This window comes from Suncus etruscus, chromosome 6 (genome assembly GCF_024139225.1).
Source record: "Suncus etruscus isolate mSunEtr1 chromosome 6, mSunEtr1.pri.cur, whole genome shotgun sequence".
NCBI classification, from domain to species: domain Eukaryota; kingdom Metazoa; phylum Chordata; class Mammalia; order Eulipotyphla; family Soricidae; genus Suncus; species Suncus etruscus.
Window position 1 is genome coordinate 119710025 of NC_064853.1, and position 27353 is coordinate 119737377.

General features: G+C 48.6%; 1 protein-coding gene across 1 annotated transcript; it reads right to left on the minus strand.

Annotated features, from left to right (window-relative positions):
- Positions 1-11663: 11663 nt before the first annotated feature.
- LOC126011882 (T-cell immunoglobulin and mucin domain-containing protein 4-like) lies at positions 11664-25600 on the minus strand. Its single transcript, XM_049775646.1, has 8 exons — positions 25228-25600; positions 23783-24049; positions 21521-21634; positions 20384-20464; positions 14700-14746; positions 13273-13366; positions 12652-12691; positions 11664-11840 (listed from the first exon to the last, which is right to left on the minus strand). Exons 1-8 carry the CDS (start codon positions 25598-25600, stop codon positions 11756-11758), a joined length of 1101 nt encoding a protein of 366 aa, XP_049631603.1. The 3' UTR covers positions 11664-11755.
- Positions 25601-27353: the final 1753 nt, after the last annotated feature.

Genomic DNA, 27353 nt, shown 5'->3' on the forward strand with positions numbered 1-27353 from the left:
TCCTGGCAGGCTCGGGGGACCATATGGGATACTAGGGTTCGAGCCAGGGTCCGTCCTGTGTTGAACATGTGCAAAGCAAATGTCTTACCACTGTGCTATTGCTCTGCCCCCCCCCCCCAAGTGGAAGCTTTAGAGACAAGGACTCTAGCCAGGAAATAAGAAATGAGACTCCATGGATTAGTGATGGGGAAAGTCTTTATTTTTTGGAGCCAAAGCTCTCGTAGAGCAGGGAGGGTACATGCAGCTGACCCAGTTTTGATGCCTGGCACCCCATATGGTCGCCTGAGCATTACTGGGAGTGATTCCTGAGCACAAAGCCAGAAGTAACCTCCTCCCCAAGAAAAAAAAAAGTGCCCCCAAAACAAAAACACAGGGGCTGGTAGGGTGTTTGACTTGCAGGCAGCTGACCCAGGTTAAATCCCCAGCTTCCCATACGGTCCTGTGACCCTGCCAGGAGTAATTCCTGAAGGCAGAACCAGGAATAACCCGAGTTTGCCAGGTGTGTCCCAACAAAACAAATGAAACAAAAAAAGTCTTGTCTTCTAGCTCGGAAGGATACTGGGATGTGAGTGAGGACAACATCCCTTCCCTCAGTGGAGGCTGAGATGAAAACAGAGGGAAGATAGAGGTGAGGGCCTCATCAGAGACCACTCCCCCACCCTGCTGGCTAGGTGTATGTAGCCTTGAAAAGAGTTTAGATCAAGCAGTTGGGTTCAGATGACAAAATTCAGGACAGGAACCTTAACCAAACAGAATTTGATCCCCAACATCCCATATTGTCTTTTGAGCACTGCCAGAGTAATTCCTGAGTACAGAGCGGGGAACAAGCCCTGAGCACTGTTGGGTGTGGCCCAAAAACAAACAAACTAAAAAGATAAGAGGACAGTCATTACAATAGTATGGAAGTGGTGACTAAGGAGGAAGGATGTGCTGAAAGATGGTAAAACATTAAGTGCAAAAACTCTCAGTAACAGTTCTGCCAACCACAGTGCCTAAAATTTATTAAAAAAAATTAAATTATCTGCCATTGAGGCAGGCTAGGGGTCATGAAGGAAACCAGGGTCATTGGTGGAGGGAAGTCAACTCTGGTAAAGAGATGGGTGTTAGAATATCATATGCCTGAAACCTAATTATAAAAAGTTCTGCAATTCACAGGGATTACATACAAGTTATTTAAAACAACAACAACAACAACAACAACAACGGGGCCAGAGAGATAGCATGGAGGTAAGGCATTTGCCTTGCATGCAGAAGGATGGTGGTTCGAATCCTGGCATCCCATATGGTCCCCCGAGCCTGCCAGGAGTGATTTCTGAGCATAGAGCCAGGAGCAACCCCTGAGCATTGCCGAGTGTGAACCAAACACCAAAAAAATAAAACAAAACAAAACAATAACAACAAAAACCTATGAGTCCAGAGTGTTAGCACACAGGCAAGTTCTTGCCTTACATGTGGTTGCCTTAAGGTCCAATCACCAGCATCTCATATGGTACCTGAGTCTTGCAGGGCATGAACCTTGAATAGTGAGTCAGGAGTAAACCCTGAGCACCATTGGGTATGCCCCCACAAAAAAAAAGTACCCTTCCCAGTTCCTATTTTTATTGGCTGTCCTGGCCACCCACAGTCTGTCTTGCTCTTGGTATGTTGTTTCTGTCTCTGTCTCTCTGTCTGTTTCTCTGTCTGTCTCTCTCTCTCCCCCCCCCCCTACAGTGTGGTATGTGTGCTAAGCACTCAGGAAAGCTGCTGGGATACGATTAGGAAGAACAGAGACCCTATCTCTGCCCCCTGCAATCCCTAGTCTGGCCATGAACTATTTAATGCCAAGATGTGTTCGAAGCTCTGGAGAAAGTTCCACTGGCAAAAGAAGGTGGGATGCTCTGGTTGGGAGCCAAGAGTATGAATAATGTAGGCAGAATGGGGGTCCATGTGAATCTGAGGGAACCACAGATTGAGCAAAGAGACAGAACAGAAGTCCCCAGATAAGGTTGTGGTGATGAAAATCATGGGACACCAATATCCATTCTGGGTCCCACATTGCCTCCCTTCTGCCAGAAGGATTTGGCCAGGAAAGCAGGTGATAAGGTGGGTTTCTCAGTTCTTCATGCTTTGTAGATAAGATTGTGGGGCTCAGGGCTAAAGCCTGAGAGCTGGAGTCTTCGGGGGATGAGGCAACTGTCTCGTTTGTTTGTTTGTTTGTTTTATGGTTTTTGGGCCACACCCAGTGACGCTCAGGGGTTTCTCCTGGCTATGCACTCAGAAGTCGCTCCTGGCTTGGGGGACCATATGGGATGCTGGGGAATCGAACCGCGGTCCATCCTAGGCTAGCGATGGCAGGCAGACACCTTACCTCTAGCGCCACCACACCGGCCCCAAGGCAATAGTCATGTTAGAGATGTGTCCAATCAAGGAACACAGGGTGAGACCCCCTCACCACTGCACTGAGCACCATAGTGGCTTTAAACTGGAGTGCAGAGTTTATTTAGGGTGCTCCCTTTTCCAAGTGTATCTACTTGGATCTCTCATACCAGATATCCACCCCCTAGCATCCCTGGAGGAAGTGAGTAAGGAGGAATCCAGGGTGAACTACAAGGTTGGACTGAACCCTACCCACTCTGGACACTGCTTGGGAATGGAGAAGATAACTGAGCAAGAACCGTGGTGCTCCAAACCCCAAGTTTGGTTTTGAATGTCCTAACTAAACAAGTGGAAGCAAGCTGAGTCTATGGCCAGGGAATATGCAGAGCGGCCATGGGAGGAGTAGGTATAATAGGTCAGAGATAAGGCTATAGCAGTTCCTGCATTAGATGGAGTTCTTTGGCCACTCACTCAGACTCAGGAGAAATAGCAGGACCATTTCTTCCAGAAACATCTGCCTGGTGGTGGGGTGGGTTGGTTTTCAATCAGAGGTTTCCATATAAACCCAGATGGTGAATTGTCTACAAATTAAAGTAGGTGTTTGTGCAGAATCTCAATTGGGCCATAAACATGTAATGCTTCCTAAAGTTTAAGGTCCAGTGGCCTTTCTTTTTAAAAAGAGATAGATGGGGCCCGGAGAGATAGCACAGCGGTGTTTGCCTTGCAAGCAGCCGATCCAGGACCAAAGGTGGTTGGTTCGAATCCCGGTGTCCCATATGGTCCCCCGTGCCTGCCAGGAGCTATTTCTGAGCAGACAGCCAGGAGTCACCCCTGAGCATGGCCGGGTGTGGCCCAAAAAACCAAAAAAAAAAAAAAAAAAAAAAAGAGATAGATGGGGGGCCGGGCGGTGGCGCTAAAGGTAAAGTGCCTGCCTTGCCTGCGCTAACCTTGGACGGACCGCGGTTCGATCCCCCGGTGTCCCATATGGTCCCCCAAGCCAGGAGCAACTTCTGAGCACATAGCCAGGAGTAACCCCTGAGCGTTACCGGGTGTGGCCCAAAAACCAAAAAAAAAAAAAGAGATAGATGGGGCAGTTTGGAATTAATTTTTTGGGTCACTCCCAATCAATATACCAGAGTTACAGAGACAATGGAGAAGAATGGAGAGAACCAGCCAGAAACTAAATAATGATAACACACAAGATCACACTCCTCATGAATGTGCCCTGAAGCAGGTTCAGTCATGAAGTGTTTGCTCCCTAGAACCCCAGATGTGAAGTTCAGAATATTGTGGCTGGAGTCAAACGTCTCACTACCAAACTGCCTTTTGGGGGACTGTTTTCAGGAATCACTCCTGACAGGCTGGGGGAACCATATGGGTGGCTAGGGATGGAACCTAGGTTGACCATAGGCAAAGCAAGTGCCCTCCCTACTCTACTAATCACTCCAGCCACAATCCCCCTCCTTTTGCCTCCAAGTAGACTGTAGCTAACCCCACCAACCCCCATTCTGGCCTTAAGAGAAGGCATTACTGGTACCACTGTAGACTTCCCACTAATCTGCTGGAGTCCCCCTAATTCACAGGAACCCCTTCACATGCAAAACCACAAGCCAGACACCTCTACCTCTGCCCCAAGGGCTCTCTGTGTCCTGGGTGTTATGATGTCCCAAATCTCTCTCCCCTGTTGAGAAAAGATGCCAACAACCCTGCAAAGTTTTCTGCAGTGAGGTGGGGGAGCACCTTTATTGGCAGACACACCCTGCTCTCACTCCTGGGGGGGGGGGGCAGGAGAGAGGAACCCCATAGCCTGTGTAGGGATCTTCTTCACAGAGATTCATGATGGGACTGGGGTTGGCCACAGTAGTCCCAGCGCTGCATGAATGCACTTGAAATCCCAACTGAAATCTGTTAAACATGGGGTGCATGCAAGTGGGCAGACCCCACTCCACTGGATTTATTTCTGTCTGTAATGTTGGGGCGGCACCCATACCCCAAATCTCACACACTTCCTTACTTCCCCCCAACGAGTCCAGACAGACACAGCTCAGAACAGCTTTTCTGCAGCTGCAAATAGAGAGAAGAAACGTGAGTCTGTGAACTTATTCCCAGGGGACCGTGCCCTACTGTTGAATGGTGGGTATGTGTTCCACAAACCCCTGAGAGGGAGAGGTATTCCCATGCCCTTGTCCAGGTAGGACAAGAGATGCAGGTCCGGCAGCAACTCTAATGCAGGAAATAATCCACACACAGTTGGTAAGGTATAGTAGGCCAGAAAAACTAACTGCAAGCTGTTCACCCACGAGCCAGTCACTCCACCACGTGGAACCTCGAGCCAAGATGTCAGCCTCCCCTCCAGACCACCTAAGTAACCTTTATTGGGAAAAAACAAAGCCCACCCCTAAGTTTGGCACATTATTATTTTTTTTTTTTGGTTTTTTTTGGGCCACACCCGGTGACGCTCAGGGGTTACTCCTGGCTATGCGCTCAGAAGTCGCTCCTGGCTTGGGGGACCATATGGGACGCCGGGGGATCGAACCGCGGTCCGTCCTAGGCTAGCACAGGTAAGGCAGGCACCTTACCTTTAGCGCCACCGCCCGGCCCCGGCACATTATTTTTATCAGGACTATTGTAAGAAGGACGTTAACAGGTTAAATTCCTTTGGGACATAAAGGCAAATTAGCAGAAGAATTTAACAAAATTATCAAAACCTGGGGCCGGAGAGATAGCATGAAGGTAGGACATTTGCCTTGCATGCAGAAGGACGGTGGTTCAAATCCTGGCCTCCCATAGGGTCCCCCAAGCCTGCCAGGAGCAATTTCTGAGCATAGAATCAGAGGTAACCCCTGAGTGCTGCCAGGCATGACCCCAAAACCCAAAACCAAAAACCAAAAAAAATATATATTATGGACATTACAGGTGTATCAATTCTAAAGACTTTAAGATAACTATTGGTAAGCTTAATGACCAATTTGTGGGACACTATCAACAAGATCCTTGTGCACTACTAATATTTCTTTCTCATGAATGGACTACATCAGAATTTGAACCAAGCTGCTAGGCAGGAAAGATCTTTAGAGGGAAGTGCTGATCACCCTCTGGACAGCAACAATGCAAAACAAACTAGGCAGAAACACAGCAGTTTCTAATGCTATTATTCAGGCACTTTTCCAAGGCCAGTTTAAATCCATACTTCGATGCTTCACCTGCCACCAAGGATCTTGGGTATTTGAGACATTTACTTATTTATCCTAACCTGTAACATCTACAGATAAATGTACATTGCAAGATTGCCTTAAGGGGCCAGGTCGATAGGGAGTTCGCCTTGCATGCTGCCAACCCAAGACAGACCTAGTTCAATTCCCAGCATCCCATATGGTCTCCCAAGTCTGCTAGGAGCAATTTCTGAGCATAGAGCCAGGAGTAACCCCTGAGTGCCCTGGATGTGACCGCAAAACAACAACAACAAAAGAGTGCCTTAAGTTATTTTTCAAAGAAGAAGAGCTGAGAGGCAATAATAAGGTTTATTGCAATAACTGCAATACACAGAGGGACTGTTTGAAAAGAACAGATATTTGAAAATTACCACCTGTGCTGTTGTTAAATATTTGAAATGCTTTTCCTATGATGGACAATTGATGAAAAAACTATGGACCTATGTGGACTTTCCTTTAGAAGACTTTAATTTGTAACAGTTCACCAGTGATTTAAAAAACAAATCTGGGGGCCAGAGAGATAGCATGGAGGTAAAGCATTTGCCTTGCATGCAGAAGGTTGGTGGTTCGAATCCCGGCATCCCATATGGTCCCCTGAGCCTGCCAGGAGCGATTTCTGAGCCTAGAGTCAGGAGTAACCCCTGAGCACTGCCAGTGTGACCCAAAAATCAAAAAAAAAAAATCTGAGAAGTACAATTTATCATCAGTTTCAAATCATTATGGCAAACTGGATAGAGGTCATTGCACAGCCTATTGTAAAAATGCTGCAAGGCAATGTTGGTTTAAATTTGATGATCAAGAAGTTACAGAAATCTCCAGTGCATCAGTGAAATCTTCACTTATATTCTTTTTTTTTTTTTTTTTTTTTTTTGGTTTTTGAGCCACACCCAGTGATACTCAAGGGTTACTCCTGGCTATGCGCTCAGAAGTTGCTCCTGGCTTGGGGAACCATATGGGACACCGGGGGATCGAACCGTGGTCCATCCAAGGCTAGCGCAGGCAAGGCAGGCACCTTACCTCTAGCGCCACCGCCCGGCCCATTATGTTCTTTTTTTATATTTCACAGAGACCTATGGCATCAGATCCAGTAATTTAGGTATTTTTTCCAGGTTCCCAGCTAAATACTTCCTTTCCTTTTCAGTCTATATTAATGTTCTACTGATTTTTGTTTTTGTTTTTTTCACAGAAGCAGTTGCAGAATTAGTTTGGAAACACTGGACTCCCACTATGGTTGCCCCTTTTGGTGATTTCTAACACCCTACCACATGCCTGCCATCCCTTGGCTAATGCATGTACTGGGCATGGCTCAGGGATCCTCTGAGCCATTCTGTCTACCTCTGTAAAGCTTTAAGCATTTATGAGGGAGCCCAGACTCTCTGAGGAGTGTTGTTCCTGGCTCAGCCACAATTTAGGGGAGCTCTCAGAACCAAGGAAAATACAACATTACCTTACCTGGAGCACCCCCAAGAACAGAGCACGTGTGTGCATGACATGGAGGTGCAAACAACTCCTAACGTGGAAAGTTCCATAAATGGCTGCTGCTATGTTCTCCCTGCAGCCCTCCAGCTGCAGGTCATTGTGAAGTTTTTCCAGCATTGACTGAAGTATGACAGGCTCTGGATGCAGGACATGGAAATTCCTAATGCAGGGCCTAACCCTGAGGGGTTCCAGAGACAGAATCAGGGCTCAGACATGCCAGGTGCAACCCAGAATCAGCCAACCCCAAAGGAAGGGTGACACCCTATTCTACATGCTGTTCAGCTCCTAGGAGGAAGAGAAACTATAACCAGAGCCCCAGGCTCCAAAATGAAGATCTGTGAGACATGGGTCTGGAAGCAAACATTGACACAGGAAATAAAACACACAGTGAAAAGGTACAAGAAGGAGTTTAGGAAATCCAGCACTCAAGCAAGGAATCCTACCACACAGCCTTCTGCCCCTGAGAAGGAAAACAGCTTAATGGAGGAAGACCAGAGAAAGAGCACCTGCCTTCCTCAGACTCCTGCTTTTATTGACAAAATCCAGGCCACACCCTAGGATGAAGAAGAATACCAAGTAGAGAATAATCAGGATCATACTCTAGGGTGGAGTATGAATATTGATTAGGGTGGGACCAGCAACCCAATAGGAAACAAACCCCGAGTCCCAGATTGCCCTTGTACAATGTTCAAGCCCTGGTTTTCTCTATTCTAGGTTGACCCTGAGACTATGGGTCTGCCACGGGAGCCAGCACCCTGGTACCCTGATGTAAGATGAAACCCAGCCACCAACCCCAAACAAAGGTTTTCTCCAACTTCCTCCTCTCTAAAACTTCTTCCATTGATATATAAAAGCCCACCTGGGTCACTCTGACCTGCCTCACCCTGGTGGATTTTGTTCTGGATAATAAAGAGAAAAAGTTCTGGCTTGGAACTGAGGCAGGGAGAGCACAAGGGAAAAGGCCACTGATGCCACCATTATCCTTTCCTGACTGGATTGGTATTATTATTATTATTATTATTATTATTATTATTATTATTTTTGCCACTACCCTGCTTCTTCAGATCAGTCCTCCTAAGGAGTTAGAAACATGGCACATGGTGTGAGATCACAACCTGTGGGTTTTTATTTTATACCCTGAACCCCAGAAAGGAAATAGAGAAGCTTCCTCCAAAGAGGTTCAGTGGCCAACTCTGCCCCTTGGCATCTGAGATCAGAGCCAGATACCCCTGTAAGGGCCCCCACTCTGCCCTAACGGGTGGGTGGGGTCTCTAGCTTTGTGGGGAGCTAAGGGCAGGGCTGATACACAGGCCCATACCCCGTTCATCTGAGGGGCTCTTTATCACACACACACATCCCAGCCATGTGGCAGTGCACACAGCTGTGGAGACTTAGCGGATACCTGTCAGATTTCTGGCAGGAAATAATCCTGGTCCATCTGTTGCTGGACTTCATATCTGGCTTATCTAGCAGAATTGGTTCTTTCTCCTACATCCCACCACACTCCTTTTCCAAGTACCCCGATAACCCCTCCACCCTAAGACGTGTGGGAACCGTCCCCAGTCAGGTCCCATGTGAACTGGCTTTGACCTAGTGGTCAGAGAGGCAAGAGCACAAACTTTTTCATATACCATCAGCATTCTCCTGAGGCTGCCCATGTGCACACATTGTGTCCCCTAAACTAGAAGGAACGCCCCAGCAGTAGGGCATTTGCCTTGCACGCAGCCAACCCAAGACTGATGGTGGTTGGATTTCCAGCATCCCATATGGCACCCTGAGCCTGCCAGGGTGATTTCTGAGCATAGAGCCAGAGTAACCTGTGAGTGTTGCTGGGTGTGACCCAAAAAATTAAAAAAAAAAAAAAAAAAGACAGTAAAATGGCTGCAGAGATGTAGGTGGAACAGAAATTGTGGGGCTGAAAGACAATTAAGACAGATGATCAGGGAGCTCAGGTCCCTGCAAGAAAGTGGGGCTCCTGCTTTCTGCCTCTTATCTCCAAGGGTATATTTCAAAGCACAGAGGATCCAAAATCTTTTTTGTTTGGAAGAGGGAGAGAGGGAGCAAGAAGGAGAGAGAAGAAGAAAAAGGGGAGGGAGAGGGAGAGGGAAAGAGAGACAGACTCTCTCTCTCTCTCTCTCTCTCTCTCTCTCTCTCTCTCTCTCTCTCTCTCTCTCTCTCTCTCTCTCTCTCTCTCTGTTCCTCCCTCCCTGGCCTCACCCATATGGACATTCCAGAGTCGTGTCAGGGGATGTGGGTGTTGGTTAAGTCAGCCATGAGACCCCCACATCACAGGTACATGCATATATACCTGTCCTACACTCCTGGATAGCTATTGAGACCCACCTGAGGTGAGTCTGCCAGGTGCTGGAAAGGTTCTCAATCATCAAGTTCTTGGGGAGCCCTGGCCCAGGCTGGAGCAAGGAACTGCTCTTTGCAGAAGAAAAGTCAGTCCTGCCATTCACTGAACAGGGTCCTAGAGCCATCATCAACTCTCCACCCTCAAAGAAAAGATTTTTCATAAGGGGTCAGAGAGATAGTACAGGTTTAAGGCGCTTGCTTGCATGTGGCTAACGTGGGTCCAATCTCTGGCATTCCATAGGGTTCCCTGAGCACTGCCAGGAGTGATTCCTGAGTGCAGAGCTGGGAGTCAGTCCTGGGTATTGTGTCAAATTCCATTAAGGTCAAGAGATTCCAGGTTGGAAGTTTCTGGACTCTGACCACAATAATTTGTTAAAATGCTTCTTGGGGTTTCTTTGTACAAATGTGTGAAGCTCTGAGTCTGATCCTAGACACTGCTGCCACTGTCACAACAATCTTTATTTTGTTGTTTGGTTTTTGTTTGTTTCGGCCACATCTGGCAGTGTTCAGGGATTGCTCCTGGCTCTGCACTCAGGGATGACTCCTAGCAGGCTCTGGAGACTATATGGATTGCTGGGAATCAAACCAAGGTCCACCACATGCAAAAATTCTCTCCCTGATGTGCTATCATGTCGGTAACCCAACTGATGTTTCTTAAACACACAAGGAAGCTTCAGGAATACACTTGGCTGAAGGCTGGCCACTTCCAGTCACTTGCAAAATAGAGATGTTTCCCCTTCAATTTGTCTGCTGCCTCCTCTCCTATTTGGGACAGGATTGGTATGTGGCAAAGAAAGTTTCGAGTAAGTGAGGAGGGGACAAGAGTCAAGCAAGCACTGTGCAGCAAGCATTCTGAGAACACAGACTCAGCACATTCAAGGACCCCAATTTCCGCAGCATTTCCCAGCAGGGAGCTGACCTCTACCACTGCCCTTTTCTAGTGCAGACAGGCACTAGTTCATTTACAGGCCCTTGAGCCTCAGCAGAAGAGCAGCAGGTTGGGGCAGGAACTCCAAGGGCCAGAATAGGTATTATCTCTGTTGCTGCCTGTCCCCCAATCTAGCTAGTGTGCCCTGTACTGTCCAACTCAGTGGGGAGGGGGTCCCTGGGTCCTCTAGGATTTCTGGGAAGGTTCCCCCAAATAAAATCGTGGAGCAAGTCAAGCCAAAGTGAAATTCTTTCAAGTCCCATGCCCCAGCTCAGTGTGAGATGATTTAGATGCAAGCTTTTTGGGGTCCCTGTGAGATTTGAGAGTCAGGGAGGCACTTTGGGATGCTGTCTCCCACCTGTCAAGTGGAGAGAGGAGAGACCAGGAAGCTGTGACCTTAGAGATGGTGTTTATTGCAGTCAAACTGAGCCTGTCCCCCGACATCCACCCGTGACCATTCCAAGCTCAGGCTTCACCCATCTACCATGTGGCCTTTCTGTCCTGTCCACAGGGGACATGCCAGGTTTTGTTTTTGTTTTTGTTTTGTTTTCAGTTTGGGGACCACATCCAGTGATGCACAGGGGTTATTCCTGGCTCTGCTCTAAGGAATCACTCGTGGTGGTGCTTGGGGACCCTATGGGATGCCAGGGAGCAATTTCGGGTTGGCCTCATACAAGTCAAACACCATCCCTGCTGCATTATCATTCCAACCCTGGGGGTGTGGCATATGTGATGCTTCCCTAGGTTTCTCTTAAACTTTCAGTGCTCCCGAGAAGTGAGGTGTCCCAGATTCTGTCTGGAGTGAAAGTGACTCTCCTTACCAGCCCAGCCACATTCTGAGATTCATGACAACACTTAGCTTACCAGGCAGGACATCAGAGGTGACCCCAAGAAGCCCTCTAAAGATCCTTAAATGGGAAACAGAGATCAGAAGACCTTGGGGTCTTAGAGCAGAGTCCAGAATGGCAGCTGTGTCACCTAAGCACCACCAAAGGTGCAAAGATATGCCCCTGCTACAGCCCAGGGAGGTGGCAATGGGGACTCTGGAGGACAAACACAGATGAGGGTGGAGAAAGCGACAGCCTGGCACCAGAATAAGAGATATGCCTGCTGGCTTCTGAGGTGCAGGAGAAGCAAGTTCTGTGTCTAAACCTAGCATCTCACTTGGACCTGCTCCACTAAGACCCAGCTGGACTAGGATTTCAGTTCTCAAGAAGGCCTGTCAGGAAACAGATGGCCCAGAGTGGTAATGAGCCTCCTGTCCAGGGAGCACTCAAGGGAAGGCAACTCAGCAGGAATGCTACAGAGAGGACAGGAGCCCAGCACTGAAAAGGAAAGTATCAGGTTCTTCCCCTGGGGGACCTGAAGCAGGGTGAAGACAGGAACCTCCAGGACACAGTGGGACCAGATCTTGGCGAAGACATCAGAGCGTGAACAAGCCATCCTCGTCCTCCTGTCCAGACTGCAGGCTGCCCAGGCACTGCTGGCTCTTCCTGTTCTCCTCAAACCTGGAAAGAGAAGAGCTGTGAGGCAGTGCTCTGGGTAAAAGGCTGAGGTAGGGCAGGCTAGAAGGCACAGATGCTTCTGCATTAGCAAAGGGGTCTAAAAGTAAACCCTTATCATCCACTGATCCTTGAGCAAAGGGAATCAAAGTAATTGTTGGATTTACGGGTCGGAGTGGTGGCGCAAGCAGTAAGGCGTCTGCCTCGCACGCACTAGTCTGGGATGGACCGCAGTTCGATCCCTCAGCATCCCATATGATCCCCCATGCCAGGAGCGATTTCTGAGCACATAGCCAGAGTAACCCCTGAGCATCACTGGGTGTGCCTACCCCCTCAAAATTGTTGGGTTTAGCCCAAATCCTTTAGCCCAAAGTGAGTGTATAATGAAAGGTGCTTGATTTGCATGTGGCTGACCAACGATTGTTCCCCAACACCCTATAGAGTCCACTGAGCATCATCAGGACTGATTCCTGAGTGCAGAGCCAGGAGTTAAGTCTTGAGCACCATCGGGTGTGGCCCCCAAGAAAACAAATCCTTTCGTTTCTTCCTCTAAGCACCCAAACCCTTTTGCAGGAACTGTGGTCATCATTTGATGGTTGGCGGGTGGGCTATGCAGGCCACTGTGTGGAAATCCCTTCTCAGGCTGGCTGTCCCCTTCTCCCTCCTCCTGCTCAAGTGGCACTTCCACACCAACATGTGACAGCCTGACCCAGCACCCACCAGAGCTCCAGACCCTTTGAGCCAGACACCCCCTCTCTTACCCAGAACTGGAGGAGCTCACATCCTCCAAGCCTGCTGTGCCCCATGCAACAGTTACCTGGTATGCTTCTGGAGGCAGACAGTCTTTGTGATCTTCCCTGCAAAGACAAAGCCAGGTGATAAGCAGATCGTGGGGGGAGCTGGGATGGTCATGACATTACTGGGGGCCACAGTGGGAAGTGAGGTCCTTGACCCACCAGAGTTCAAAAGTTTTCTGGGATTTTAAACCATTTCTGGGGGAGTCATTCCCAAAGTTTCCTAGTGAGCTGTGCAGGGCAAGTTGGCACTGGTTTATAGGGACAGAGACAAGGACAGGGAGCTGGCTAGGTCTCGGTGATGCTCAGCCTGGGGCACTGAGACCTCCTTGCCCGAAGCTGTGCTTTCTATGAAAGACCATGAAGGGCTTTTCTCCCTAAACTGCAGCAGTGCCAACACCTGGGAGAGGTCGTCTTACCCCTGCTGAGGGAAAGGGTGTCTTTTTTTTTTTTTTTTTGGTTTTTGGGCCACACCCAGTAACGCTCAGGGGTTACTCCTGGCTATGTGCTCAGAAGTTGCTCCTGGCTTCGGGGACCATATGGGACACCGGGGGATCGAACCGCGGTCCGTCCAAGGCTAGCGCAGGCAAGGCAGGCACCTTACCTTTAGCGCCACCGCCCGGCCCCCGGAAAGGGTGTCTTACCTCGAAGGAAAATGCCGAGCAAGACCAAGAAGAGCAGCAAACCCAGAGACGGGGTGATGATCATTAGAAGGTCCCTGTGGTCTGTCATTTGGATCTGGTGACATGGAGGAGGATATGGGTCCCCTCAAAGCTCAAGGTTATGCCCCGCACCCCAGCATCCCCTGTTGCCCGCACCTCTCTTGTCACTGAGACATGCCCTACCCCCATCTTACAGACTAGAATCTAAACAGCTCTGAAAGCCCATGACACCCTACTGACATCTGGAGTATAGGAGTGTGGGGTCTGCCCTCCAGGCTGGCCCCCCACACTAATGCCTATGTACTAACCCCACAAGGGGGGTCAGGGAAAGAGCTAGGAGTCCTTGGCTCCTGGGAAACTACCAATGGTAGAGATTTGCAGAAGTGGAAAAAACCAAAGTCGCTTCTCTGTCACTAAATGCTCAGGCCATGGGCAAAACACACTTCATTCTGTCTGACTGTGTTGACTTTTCTTTTTTAATTTTACTTTATTTTTTAGTTTAGTTTAGTTTAGTTTTATTTGGGGATTTCACCTGGTGGACCTCAGGGCCTATTCCTGACTCCAGACACAGGGATCATTCCTGGTAGGGCTGGGAAGGGGTGGGGGTGCCTATAAACGTGCTAAGGATCAAACCGAAGTTGGTTCTATGCAAGGCAACTGCTTTAACCACTGTGCTTCTTCGTTGTTGTTATTTTGTTTTAGGATCACATCTGGTAGTGCTCAGGACTTACTCCTGGCTCTGTGCTCAGGGATCATTCCTGGAAGGACTCAGAGGATCATATGTGGTGCTGGGAATCGAACCTGGCCTGCTGCATGATGGCTGCTAGTCTGCTGCTGACTACTTACTCCTCCAGCTAACTTCTGTACTTCTGTTCCAGCACCTTGTTTTTTGCAAGTGGCTTCATGTGGCTCATGTTTCTGTTATAAAGGGTTGCTATAAAGGGTTCCAGGCACGGTAGAGCCTGAGGTTCGTTTCCAGGAACTGGGGGGTAGGGGTGGCTCCAGCTCTGGGTGCAGGTCACTTTCTCTTCCTCCTCTAACCCAGTTGCACTCATGCTGGTCCCTGACTTAGAAGGCAGGAAAAGCCGGGCTGGGGTCCTGCTCGTGGCTACATCCGATAGCGCTCACTCAAAGCTGCGGGGTCCTGTCCACGGGGATAAATGAGAGGGATCCCTCAGACACATGGGGACCAGTGTGGGTTCTGTGTCCCCTGCCCCTGGAGCCATGCACATTCCACTCTTACATGCACTGGGAGCTTCTTCCTCCCTTTTGCTTTTTTGAAGCCGCATCAGCTGCAGAAGGTGAGCTCGCCGGCCTGTTGCTAAAGGCTGGATACTCAGCCGGGGCCTGGCACCCCTAAGAACCTCTTGGTGATTTCCTGGACCCCAAAAACCTCCTCGTATACTTACATGCTCCGCTTCTGCTTGGTCCTGTGCAGGAATTGAAGTCTCTGAGGCTGACAAGGGAAAGGAAAGAATTATGTTTCTCTTGGAGAGAGAACATCTCCTGGCTGTGACTGTAAGTCCATCTGGGTTGATATTTTTTAGTTTGTTTTGTTTTATTTGGGGCCACACCTGGCAAACGCTCAGGGGCTACTCCTGGCTCTGTGCTCAGAGATCAGTCCTGGCAGACTCAGAGGATTATATGAGATGCCAAAGATTGAACCCTGGTCAGCTGGGTGTAAGGCAAGTGCCCTACCCACTGTACTATCTGGTCCTTTGTTGTTGTTTTTTCCACACACACAGAGGGGCCACACCAAGCCAGCATGGCTATGGGTTCTCTAGAGCCACATGTGACAGTGCTCAGGGGCCAGACCAAATGAGAGCCTCACACATGTTGAGCCCATGTGATATCTCCTGAGTCACACTTCTGGTCCAGCTATTGTGTTTATTTTTGTTTTGTTTTGTTTTGTTTTAGAGCCACACCCAGCAATGTTCCGGGGTTGCTCCTGACTCTGCACTTAAGGAATCACTCCTGCAGTGCTTGAGGAACCAACTGGATGCCAGGGACTAACCTAGGTGAGCTGTGTGCAAGGCAAGCACCCTACCTGCTGTATTATCTCCATGGATTCTGAGTCTCTTGAACATGAACAAGACTGACAGCTAGCAAATAGGTGAGCAAAAATGTTATTTCTAAAAGGTTATGAACAACTATGTACACTAGAGCCAGGATATAAAAACAACCCAAATGTCCAATGATAGATGAGATAATGAAGTTGTGGTCTATGTACATGATAAAATACCATGCAATCACAAGGTAAAATCAGGCAGTTTGAGGCCATAGCAATAATATAGTAAGTGGGGAAGGTACTATTGACCTGGATTCATTCCTCAGCATCTCATATGACCCTGAAAGCCTGCCTAAGCATGGACCCAGGAGTAAGCTCAGAGAATCGCCAGATCCTAGTTTTGGAGCCTGAGGCTCCCTTCACAATGAAGTATAGCCCAAATAAAAAAATAAAGGGCCAGACAAAAGAACATAGCCCAAATAAATAAATATATAAATTATATATATATATATATATAAAATTATAATAGATAATATTATAGATATTTATATTATATATTCATACATATATATATATAGCACCAGCACAGATAGCAGCTCAGAAGATGAACCACCAAGGAAGATGAAAAAGAAATAGAGTTACTGATCCATATTGGACAGATGGACTGAAAACAATGTGACTCTCAAAAGGGAGCTTAGTATATGTTAAGATCAAATAGGTTAATTGGTCAACATTTCTAGAATTCACTTTTCTAAATATTTGACACTGTAAGAACATAAGAAATATTAATAATGCATTAGGCCTTTTTATTTAAGGTGAATCTTGAGGCCAAAGTAGGGCATTTGCCTTGCACACGGTTGACCTGGTTGACCTGGGTTAGATCCTCGACACCCCTTGTGCTCCATTGAGCACAGTTGAGCATGGCCCCAAAATAAAAATAAATAGGGTGATTCTTGTTCTTTTTTTTAATATCTCAAACTTAATCAAAGCTGAAATCCAGTAAATCTGTTTTGTGATAAAATTTATCCCTTGCTTTGTATGTTTTCAGGATAATCCGTTTAGACTACCTGGCAGTGAGTGAATTTCTAATGCTTTTGGCTGAGTGTTTCTATGTAATATTTAATACATTGTACTATAAGCTTAGATTTTTTACTATAATAAGTGTGCTTTATTTGTATGTTTATGTTCAAAAATATATATTTATATCGTTTTATTATTTTATATAAATATATATAATATATCATATATTATATATAACATTATATAATATAATATTATAATATAATATATTAATATAATATAATATGATACGATATGATATGATTATGGTATAATATGATATGATACAATACGATATGATGATATGATATGATATGATATAATATAATATAATATAAATATATAAATAAATATAGCCCAAATAAAAAAATAAAGGGCCAGACAAAAGCACTTGCCTTGCATGTGGCCAACCCCTATTTGATCCCTGGCACTCCATATGGGTCCCTGAGCACCACCAGGAATGATCCCTGAGCACAGAGCCGGGAGTAACCCCTGAGCATCACTGTGTGTGTCCTTTCCCAAAAGGTAATCATTTAAAAAAATAAAATAAAATCAGGCCAGAGAGATAGCACAGTGGTAGGGTGTTTGCCTTGCACAGGGGTGGCGAACAAATTCGACACAAAGAGCCAAAATTTTAAACTGCGAGAGTCAGAGAGCCACACCACGCAGTGACCTGCCAAAACAGACAAACACTTACACAAAAGCATCTAATTTTAACAATAATATCTGAAACACATATTGCATTTTGCCATTTTGAGTGAGGGTAAAAGTCCTGCAGTGATGGTGAGGGTGTGCTGCGTCCTCCACACTAAGAACTAAAGGCCAGATGTGACCCAAAATGTGCCACACGGGTCCCCTGCTCGCTGGCTCATGCAGTTGTTTCCGAGGGATGGGAGTCGGGGTGATGCAGCCTGGGGGCGGTGCTGCGCTCGGAGATCTCTCCTCAGAGGTCCCTCCCTCCTCAGAAGCAGCAGAACAAAATCCAAGCTTAGCAAAGAGCCACAGTATACAAAATAATGAGAAGCAAAGAGCCGCATTCATTTGGGCCCGGAGTCGCATGCGGCTCGAAAGCCTTGTGTTCGCCACCCCTAGCCTTGCAAGTGGCCGACCCAGGACTGATGTTGGTTTGAATCCTGGCATCCCATATGGTCCCCCATGCCTGCCAGGACCGATTATGAGCACAGTACCAGGAGTAACCTGAGCATCAGCAGGGGTAACCCCCAACATTTTTTTAAATATTAATAAAATAAAATAAAATCAGGCAATCTGTACAACCTGAATGGCACTGGTGGACTTCATGATAAGAAAATTAGCGTGGGGCCAGGAAGGTGGCGCTAGAGGTAAGCACCTTGCAAGTACTAGCATAGGACGGACAGTGGTTCGATCCCCTGGCGTCCCCCCAAGCCAGGGGCGATTTCTGAGCGCATAGCCAGGAGTAACCCCTGAACATCAAACAGGTGTGGCCCAAAAACCAAAAAAAAGAAAAAAGAAAATTAGAGTGGGACTAGAACAATAACACAGCAGATAAGGCATTGCATGCAGCCGACCAAGGCATCTGGCATCCCATATGATCCCCCAAGCCTGCCAGGGGTGATCTCTGAGTGCAGAGCCAGAGTAATCCCTGAGTGCCACTGGGTATGGCCCCAAACAAACAAGCAAAAAGGAAAGTCAGAGAGTAAATACCAGCTGATCTCACTTATCTGTGGAATATAAACAGACGAGGGGAATGGAAGGCACCAACCTTGCCCCAAGAACCTAGAAATGAAGGCGCCAAGGAGCTGCAAAGTGAGCTTGTTTGCTCATCAGTGAGCACAGCTTTACTGAACACTGCAAACTGAAGGCCCAAAGGGAAATGCATTTTCGGACTGGACAGCAGGGAAGATGTTTGCTTTGCGCACAGCCAACCAGAGTTGGATCCCCGGCACCCCATCCCTGAGACCCTCCAGGAATGATCCCTGAGTGCAGAGTCAGGAATAAACCCTGAACACTACTGACAAAGCCAAACCAAGCAAGAAAACAAATAAAAAAATGCAACATGTTTTCAGCTGCAACAATCAAGGTCTGTGTTCCTCTGTGACCATCCCTGACACTAGGAAGTCACATCTCCTCCCTGCTGCTCTGCCCAAGTCCCACCTCAATTCCCAGCAGAGATAACAGAAGCTGGCATAGAAACTGTTCCGAGAAGAAACCCGCCTGCTTTTGAGGTAGAGCTGCAGTTTACATCTCTCCTCTCTCTCTCTCTCCTCTCTCCCCTCTCTCTCCCCTCTCTCTCCCCTCTCTCTCCCCTCTCTCTCTCCCCTCCTCTCTCCTCTCTTTCCTCCCTCTCTCCTCTCTCCTCTCTCTCTCTCTCCTCTCTCTCTCTCTCTCTCTCTCTCTCTCTCTCTCTCTCTCTCTCTCTCTCTCTCTCTCTCTCTATTGACTTTCTTGAGCCATACCAAGCTTGCTGGAGAGTGCAGACACTCACACCTCAGAGCCTCCTGCTACACAAATACACAGAACGGACTCTCAAATTCTCAGCTCCCTTCACAGCTAAGCTGATCTTCGGGGCAGAGCTGGTGTTGGAAATGGGGTTCCAGGGAGAAAGAACTAGAAGGTTTAATCTTTTCCATAGTGAAGAACAATATCTAGAGCCTTCCGAATACATGTGCATGGGGCTGGAGATATGGTGCTAGAGGCTAGATCCCACCCAATGCCACACAGTCCTGAACACAGAGCCAAGACTAGTTACTGAGCCCCACTAGGCAGGGCCTGACCCCAAATTATTTTTGTTTTTTGTTTTTTTTTTTTTTGGGGTCATACCTGGCAGCGCTCAGGGGTTACTTCTGGCTCTATGCTCAGAAATTGCTCCTGGCAGGCTTGGGGGACTATATGGGATGCCGGGATTCGAACCACCATTCTTTTGCTTCTTTTTATTTGTTTTTGTTTTTGTTTTTGGGCCACACCCGGTGATGCTCAGGGGTTAGTCGCTCCTGGCTTGGGGGACCATATGGGACGCCGGGGGATCGAACCGCGGTCTGTCCTAGGCTAGCACAGGCAAGGCAGGCACCTTACCTCTAGCGCCACCGCCCAGCCCCCATTCTTTTGCTTCTAAGGCAAACCTTACCGCTGTGCTATCTCTCTGGCCCCTTTGTTTGTTTGTTTGTTTAATTTTGGTTTTCTTGGGTCATACCCAGTGGTGATCAGGAGCTACTCTTGGCTCTGCACTCAGAAGTCACTCCTGGCAGGCTCAGGGGACCATATGAGATGCCGGGATTTGAACCGGGGTCTGTCCTGAGTTGGCCGTGTGCAAGGGTTACTGCTGTGCTATCGCTCCAGCCCCCAATTTTTTTTTTTTTTGGTTTTTCGGGCCACAACCATTTGATGCTCAGGGGTTACTCCTAGCTAAGTGCTCAGAAATTGCCCCTGGCTTGGGGGTACCACATGAAATGCCGGGGGATCAAATCACAGTCCTTCCTTGGCTAATGCTTGCAAGGCAGACACCTTACCTCTAACGCCACCTTGACGGCCCCCAGCCCCAAATTTTAATAAATAAGAAAAAATAGCCAAAATTGGGACCAGAGCAAAAATACAGCAGGAAAGGTGCTTTCTTGCACGTGGCCAATCCAGGTTAAGTCCTTGGCATCCAATATGGTCCTGAGCACTGCCAGGAGAGATCCCAGAGTGCAGAGCCAGGTGTAACCACTGAGCATTGATGGGTATGAACAAAAATAAACAAACAAATAGAAGCCTAAGTCAGGGTTGGGATAATAGTACAGCAAATAGGGCTCTTGCCATGCATGCAGCTGAGCCGGATTCGATCCCTGAAACCCAATATGCTCCCTTGAGAACACCAAGAGTAATCCCTCAGCACAGAGCCAGGAGTCAGCCCTGAGCACTGCCAGGTGCACCTCTTCAAATATCCAAAGTCAATAGGAATGAACTGAAGGAAACAACAGACACATGAGATCTAAAGCCCCAAAAGGAAAGCATGGGGGGTGGGGGTTGCGCCCCAGTCACTTCGCCCCCTCTTGGGCCCCCCTGCCTTACCTATGTGCCCAGGAAAGGTTGAGTGCCTCACATCATTCATGGCAGCCCCTGGTTCTGATGGGAAGACCCAAGTTTGGGAATCTGGGAAGAGAAGAGAAATGATCACAGGCTCATCTCTGCTTCCTGGTGCTGGGCCACCATGGTGGGAAGCATCCCCACTGCCTACTTTGGTCATTAGAACAGTGGAGGCAAGAAAACACGAGGCCGGAGAGATAGCCTGGAGGTAAGGTGTCTGCCTTCCAGGCAGAAGGACGGTGGTTCAAATCTCGGCATCCCATATGGTCCCCCGTGCCTGCCAGGAGCGATTTCTGAGCATAGAGCCAGGAGTAGCCCCTGAGCGCTGCTGGGTGTGACCCAAAACCCAAAAACCGAAAAAAAAAAAAAAAAAAAAAGCAAACAAGGTTTCTGGGGACTCCTTGCCTGACCAATGCTATTCTACACACCTGCGCTTCGAACCACGTTCTTTAGAACCACAGAAGTGGCTTTATTAGCCCACAGGCCTCAGAAGAAAATGGTAGCCCAGAGACCTGAGGTGACTTTCCAAGATCAGCCCTGGCAGTGTGAACTGAGAAGATAGCGAACAACCATGGCCAATCTGTGCTGGGGACCCAAATACGGAGCTTCCTTAGACCCAAGGGCTGTCTGCAGTGATAATATTTTCAGGCAACGGGGATCACTTAAAAGCTCTGGAGCATGCCAAGTGCACACTGAGATCTTTGCACACCCAGTATACCTCAGCTCTCACTTTGCCTCTTCCCAGTGATGCAGTTCTGTGCAATCACATCGTTTTTGGGCCCCAGAACGCCGATCTTTGGAGCCACAAAAATGGCCTCACCCTCCCTCTGTGTGGACAGCTGAAAGCATCCCTTGGGTGTCACCATGGAAATAGCACACCTGGTCTAGGTGACAGCCAAGGACTGCCATCATTCCTGAGGAGACCTGCAGAAGCAGCAACCGAGTATCCAGATTTCTCCCTCTTCCACAAGTCTCCCCACACTCAATCTGACACTCAAGGCCTCCCAGGACACCCCCTTTTTCAGGGGGCTCCTTGGTACCCAGAACCAGGGTCCCAGCCACCCTCTGACGAAGGCACCATGTCTTCCTCTATTCAGGGATGCCCCGAGTGGCCTCACGTACCCCGGGAGCTGAGAGTGGCAGCGTTTGGGGCTCCAGAGAAAGGTTGAGTGCTCATGCCTCTGGCGGTGGCAGATGTCAAACTCTCTGGGAGGCTGGTATGCGGTGATGTCTCCACTTCAAGAAGAGAAGAAATGGGGGGTGAGAAGGTTGTTCCCACCTGCCAGGAAGGGAACTGGGCTGAGCTGTTACTCCAAACACTTCCCTCTGGGCAATCCTACCACACTGCTATATACACACAAGAAGCCATCTGTTAATTATTGCTTATCACATTGTCATACCAATGCCTCCATCCATGTATTCATGCTTATAATCGTGCCATGAGTGTAATAGATTATTACATATAATATGTGTATGTTGGTTGTGTTGGGATTCAAACCTCACATATGTAAAGCAAATGTTTATCATTCAATTACATCCCTGGTAATCAAATGTTATTTATTTATAACTTTACATTTGATTGCTGCCCTGACAGTGCTCAGGGCTTACTCCTGTCCCTGAGCTCAAGGATCATTTTTGGTGAGCTTGGGGAACCCTATAAGTGCCAGGGAAAGCCACAACCAAGACAAACACCTTCCTCATTGTACTATCATTCTGGCCTCAAACATTATTTTTGAAGACAGTTATTTGCAAGGGGAGAAGATTAAACAGGGGCCCGGAGAGATAGCACAGCGGCGTTTGCCTTGCAAGCAGCCGATTCAGGACCTAAGGTGGTTGATTCGAATCCCGGTGTCCCATATGGTCCCCCGTGCCTACCAGAAGCTATTTCTGAGCAGACAGCCAGGAGTAACCCCTGAGCATCGCCGGGTGTGGCCCAAACTGCTTGGCCTAGGACTCTGTCCTATGGGCTGGTCCTTGTAGAGTGTGTGTGCATGTAGAGGTGAGGGTCCCTATTCAGGGACTGGGAGGCGGGGGTGCGATTGGCAACCTCTTCCAGGCCCTTTCCCTACTCGACCTTCAGGAGCTAGCACAAGAGGGTGAGGTTGTGGGGTGAATAAACAGGCAGGGCTGGGAGGTGGTATCTGGGATCTCTAGAGTAAAGTAGGGAAGCAGGGAGCTATTCTGTCCCCCCTCCCCCGGCAAGCCTTTCTTCAGTTCCCTCTGTTATCTGGGAATTTCACTCTGAGTGAATTTTCACCCTGAGTGACCTTTCTGGCTGGGTTAATGGCTGCACCAGTGTGGCAGGAGAGCTCCAAAAGCTGAGTGTGCACAAAGGGGAGAGAGAAAGCCACGTGGCTGTGTGCAGATGTAGGGTGCAAGGAAACTGGTTAGAGGTGGGAGAAAATCAAGCCAGAACCAGCCCATGGCTGTTCCCACAGAACTGGGGCCCTAGGGAGGCAAAGGTGTGTGTGTGTGTGTGTGTGTGTGTGTGTGTGTGTGTGTGTGTGTGTGTGTGTGTGTGTGTGTGTGTGTGTGATGAATGGGCATGAACAGTGGGCGTGAGGGGTGGGTCTATGTCCCAAACACATCCAGCTTTGGGACCCACATTCTGTTTTCCAAACGCCAAATTCACAGACACTTCAAAGGGACTTCCTAGCACAGAACTGAGGGGAAAGGAAGGAGCCATAGTACCGTGGGGAAGGCATTTGTTTTGCATGTGGCCAACCTGGGTTCCATCTTTGACAATCCATATGGTCCTCCAACCTCATATCAGAGAGAGGTCAGCATGATAGTACTGTGGGCATGGCACTTGTTTTGCATATGTCTGACCTGGGTTCCATCTCCAGCATCGCATATGAGCACTACTAGGAGTGATTGCTGAATGCAGAATCAGAAGCAAGATCTGAACATAGCTGGCTGTGGTCCAAAATTCCAAAAGGAAGGGGTGAATTTGAATCCTCCCCTCAGGGGTGAAGAGATGTTCTCCTGTTTCAGTACTGGGTCTTGGGTGCACAAAATAAAATGAACATATGGGACGGAAGCTATAGTACAGTGGGGAGGACATTTGCCTTACACGGGGCCAACCTGGATTCAATTTTCAGCTTTCCATATGTCCCCTCAGCACTGCCAGGAGTGGTTTCTGAGTGCAGAGCCAAGAGGAACTCCTGAGCACTGCAAGGCATAGCCCCCAAACTAAAAGATAACACGTGTGCTCACTCTCTTGCTTTCTCTTATTTTCTCTCTCTCTCTCTCTCTCTCTCTCTCTCTCTCTCTCTCTCTCTCTCTCTCTCTCTCTCTCTCTCACACACACACACACACACACACACACACACAATGCACGCATGAGGATATACAAACTGGAGACCCCAGATCCAGCAAACGAACCTGCAGTGGTACTCATGTGTTCTTCCGTGGGATTCTCTGTGGTGGGAGCCATGGAGGACAGAGATCTCTCTGTGGTCAGTGGACATGTGGTCACTGAGGTGAGGGCCACCACAGAGGTTTGGAGCAGGGCTGTGGTGATGAGGGCAGGGGCAGTGGTCACCACATCGGTGGGAAGCAGCGCCGTGCTGGGGGTCCAAGCCTTGGTCGTCGTGGTGCTTACAGTGCTTGTTGTGATTTGTGGGCGGCGGGTCGTGGTCCTCTTGGGGGCTGGAACCAGCAGAGGGATATTTGGTTACTCAGTGCACAGGGGTAGGAGGACCCTGGTGCATCTATATGACAAAAGATGCATCTATTTTTTGGGGGGGTCACACCCGGGAGTGCTCAGGGGTTACTCCTGTCTCTGTACTCAGAAGTCACTCCTGGCAGGCTCAGGGAACTATATGAGACGCCGGAATTCGAACCGTGGTCTGTCCTGTGTTGGCCGTGTGCAAGGCAAACGCCTTACCCTGCTGTGCTATAGCTCTGGCCCCTGATAAAAGATGGATCTTTTATCTTGTTTTTAGATCACACCAGGAAATGCTCAAGGCTCTCTGCTCAGGGCTACTCCTGACTCAGGTGACTTTATGTGCTGCCAGGAATTGAATCTGGGTCAGATATGATGAAAGCAAATGCCCTCCTTGCTGTCCTATTGCTCTAGCCCCTTTCTTAGATACGTCCGGTACTCAGACACTCTCCTTCCCTCTCTGTTGCCCTAGTCTAGGCCTCTGGTCCAGCCAGAGATGCAGCCCACATGAGGACAGGTTGGCTTGGGGCAGTGGGAGTCTAATGAGCTAAGCATATGCTTTGCATGCAGGAGTACCAGGTTTGATCTCTGGTACAGCTAGGTCCCCTAAGCACCACAAGGAGTGACCGTAGTCACAAGTCCAAATGACTATAAACCAGTTCTACGTTTACACCAACAACCAGCCATTTGGCTTCAGGCTCATAAGCCACCCTGACCCAACCAACACACAGCCCCCCCCATCTTCTCTTTAATGTGCCACAGCACTAGGACTTCTGCATGGGTGCCAGGGAACTTGACACAGACCCCAAAGAGAACTGTGGTCCTCCAACATTCTAGAAAGGAAGGGTGGGACAGGGCCGAAGCAATAGCACAGCAGGGAGGGCATTTGCCTTGCATGCAGATAGCATAGTTTCTTCCCTGGCTATTCCATATGGTTCTCCAAGCAGAGCCAGGAGTAAACCCTGAGCAACACCAGGTACCCTCCAAAATGGGGTGCTCTGTAAATATGGTATGCCCATAGATTCTAAGACTCTCACGCTCCTTTCTGGAAGCTTCTCCACAGCTACCCTAGACCATGGCTTCAGTGCCGAAACCTGACTCTGTTCTCCTTCACAGACTTTGTCCTTTCAGCCCGCCTGGTTCCCTCGCAGCTGCTGCTCACCTGGTTGCAGCTGCAGGCGGATGTTTATCTTCACGTCATTGAACCAGCCAGGCACTTCAATCCGGCAACAGTACACGCTGATGTCGCTTGGCCTTGTGTAGGAGATGGTCAGCGACAAGTTGCCCTGAGAGATGATGCCCGGTAAGTCGTAGCGAGAGGCGGTCCTGGAGATGACCTTCGTGCCATCCGTGTGCACCAGCTCATCCTTGCACTTGGACTTGGGACACTGGCCTTTGCCCCAGCACATACTGTTGCTGTTTGAGGACCATGAAGGGTACTGACAGGGAAGCATTACCTTCTGGCCCAGGAACCCCCTGATCAATGTCTCAGAGACAGAGACGGCAGGGGCTGCAGAGAGAGAAGTGAGGAACATGTTATGTTAGTTCTGTAGCAGGCAACCAGGGTTTGAGAAGGGAGGTGCAGAATCCTGGGGGTGGGGGGGTGGGGGGTGGAGATTCCACACCTAATGATGTTCATGAGTGCTCCCTGGTGGTGCTCAGAGAAAAATACACCCTGTTGCAGACAGAACCAGGGCCAGCAGCTTTGTGAGCTCAGTTGCATATAAAGTGGATTCCAGGGAGCCAGTGTGATAGTCCAATGAGTAGTGCTCTTGACTTACACATAGCTAATCCAGGTTTGCTCCTCAGTACCCCATATGGCCTCCTCTCTGAGCCTACTAGGGGTTCCTGAATGTAGAACCAGGAATAAATTTTGTGGCCCCAACACAGGAGAGAAAAAAAGACCCACCTTCCCCCAAAAAACTATTGAGCTGATTACAATCCAGCTCTACACACAGAAATCACTCCTAGGAGGCTGGAGTGGTGGCGCTAGAGGTAAGGCATTTGCTTTGCAAGCCCTAGCCTAGGACAGACCATGGTTTGATCCCCCAGTGTCCCATATAGGTCCCCCAAACCAGGAGCGATTTCTGAGCACGTAGCCAGGAATAACCCCTGAGCGTCATTGGGGGTGGCCCAAAAAAACAAAAACAAAAAAATGAAATCACTCCTGGTGGGCTCATGGGGCCACATGGGATGCCAGGTATCAAATCCAGGTTGGCTGCATGCAAAGTAAGTGCCCTACCCACTATGCTATCTTTCTGGCCCCGTTGAAGAAATTTTAACTCTATGGCTTTTCTGCCTTCACAGAGGGTGTTTCTGGATGGGTCAGATGGTTAAAATTTAATATTTTTTAAAAGACAATAGAAACAGCAAGACACCAGTTGAGGAAGATGATACACACATGAGGCTTCCATACATGCAAGAAGAAAACCAAAACAAAATCTGAAAATCAAGAGAACACAATGAACATCAACAGGAAAGCTTGGAGCAAAACCTTGTAGAGGGAGCCATGGCTCCATCCCCAACATTCAAGGTCCCTCATGCACCACTGAGTATGACTCATGAGCACCACTGCATATGGCATCTCATCCCTCAAAAACAAGCCCCTTGGGGGCAGAGCGGTAGCACAAGTGGTAGGGCATCTGTCTTGCAATGTGCTGACCTAGAACAGACCGTAGTTCAATCCCCCGGAGTCCCATATGGTCCCCCAAGCCAGGAGAGATTTCTGAGCACATTGCCAGGAGTAACCCCTGAGTGTCACCAGGTGTGGCCCAAAAAACAAAAAACAAATAAACAAAACAAGCCCCCTTAAAAAAAAGCCCCTAGGTAGAGAGATTGTTGAGGCACTTGCCTTACACAAGGCCAACTGGGTTCAGTCTCCAGCATCCCATATGGTCTCTGGGATGATCCCTAAGCTCAGAGTCAGGAATAAGTTTTGAGCATTGCCAGGTGTGGGCCCAAAACAACTAAACAAAAACAAGTCCCCAAACTCCAACAACTCTCCCAAAACAGTTCTGCAAAATTATGCCTAGAGTTAATTACATCTACAAGGCTATTCCTGCCCCACTTTACCAACCCTTATTTCCAGTCTCCTTGTAACTGGCCATTTCTGCTGTGAACATGACAAACCAAGTCTCCCCCTACCCCCACCCTACTCACACACACACACACACACACTCACACACACATACACACACTCACACACACACACACCCACACACACCTCATGTCCCCTCCAAGCCAGTCTCAGGAAAATTTTGTGTCACACAGAAGATCCTCTCCCCAAGA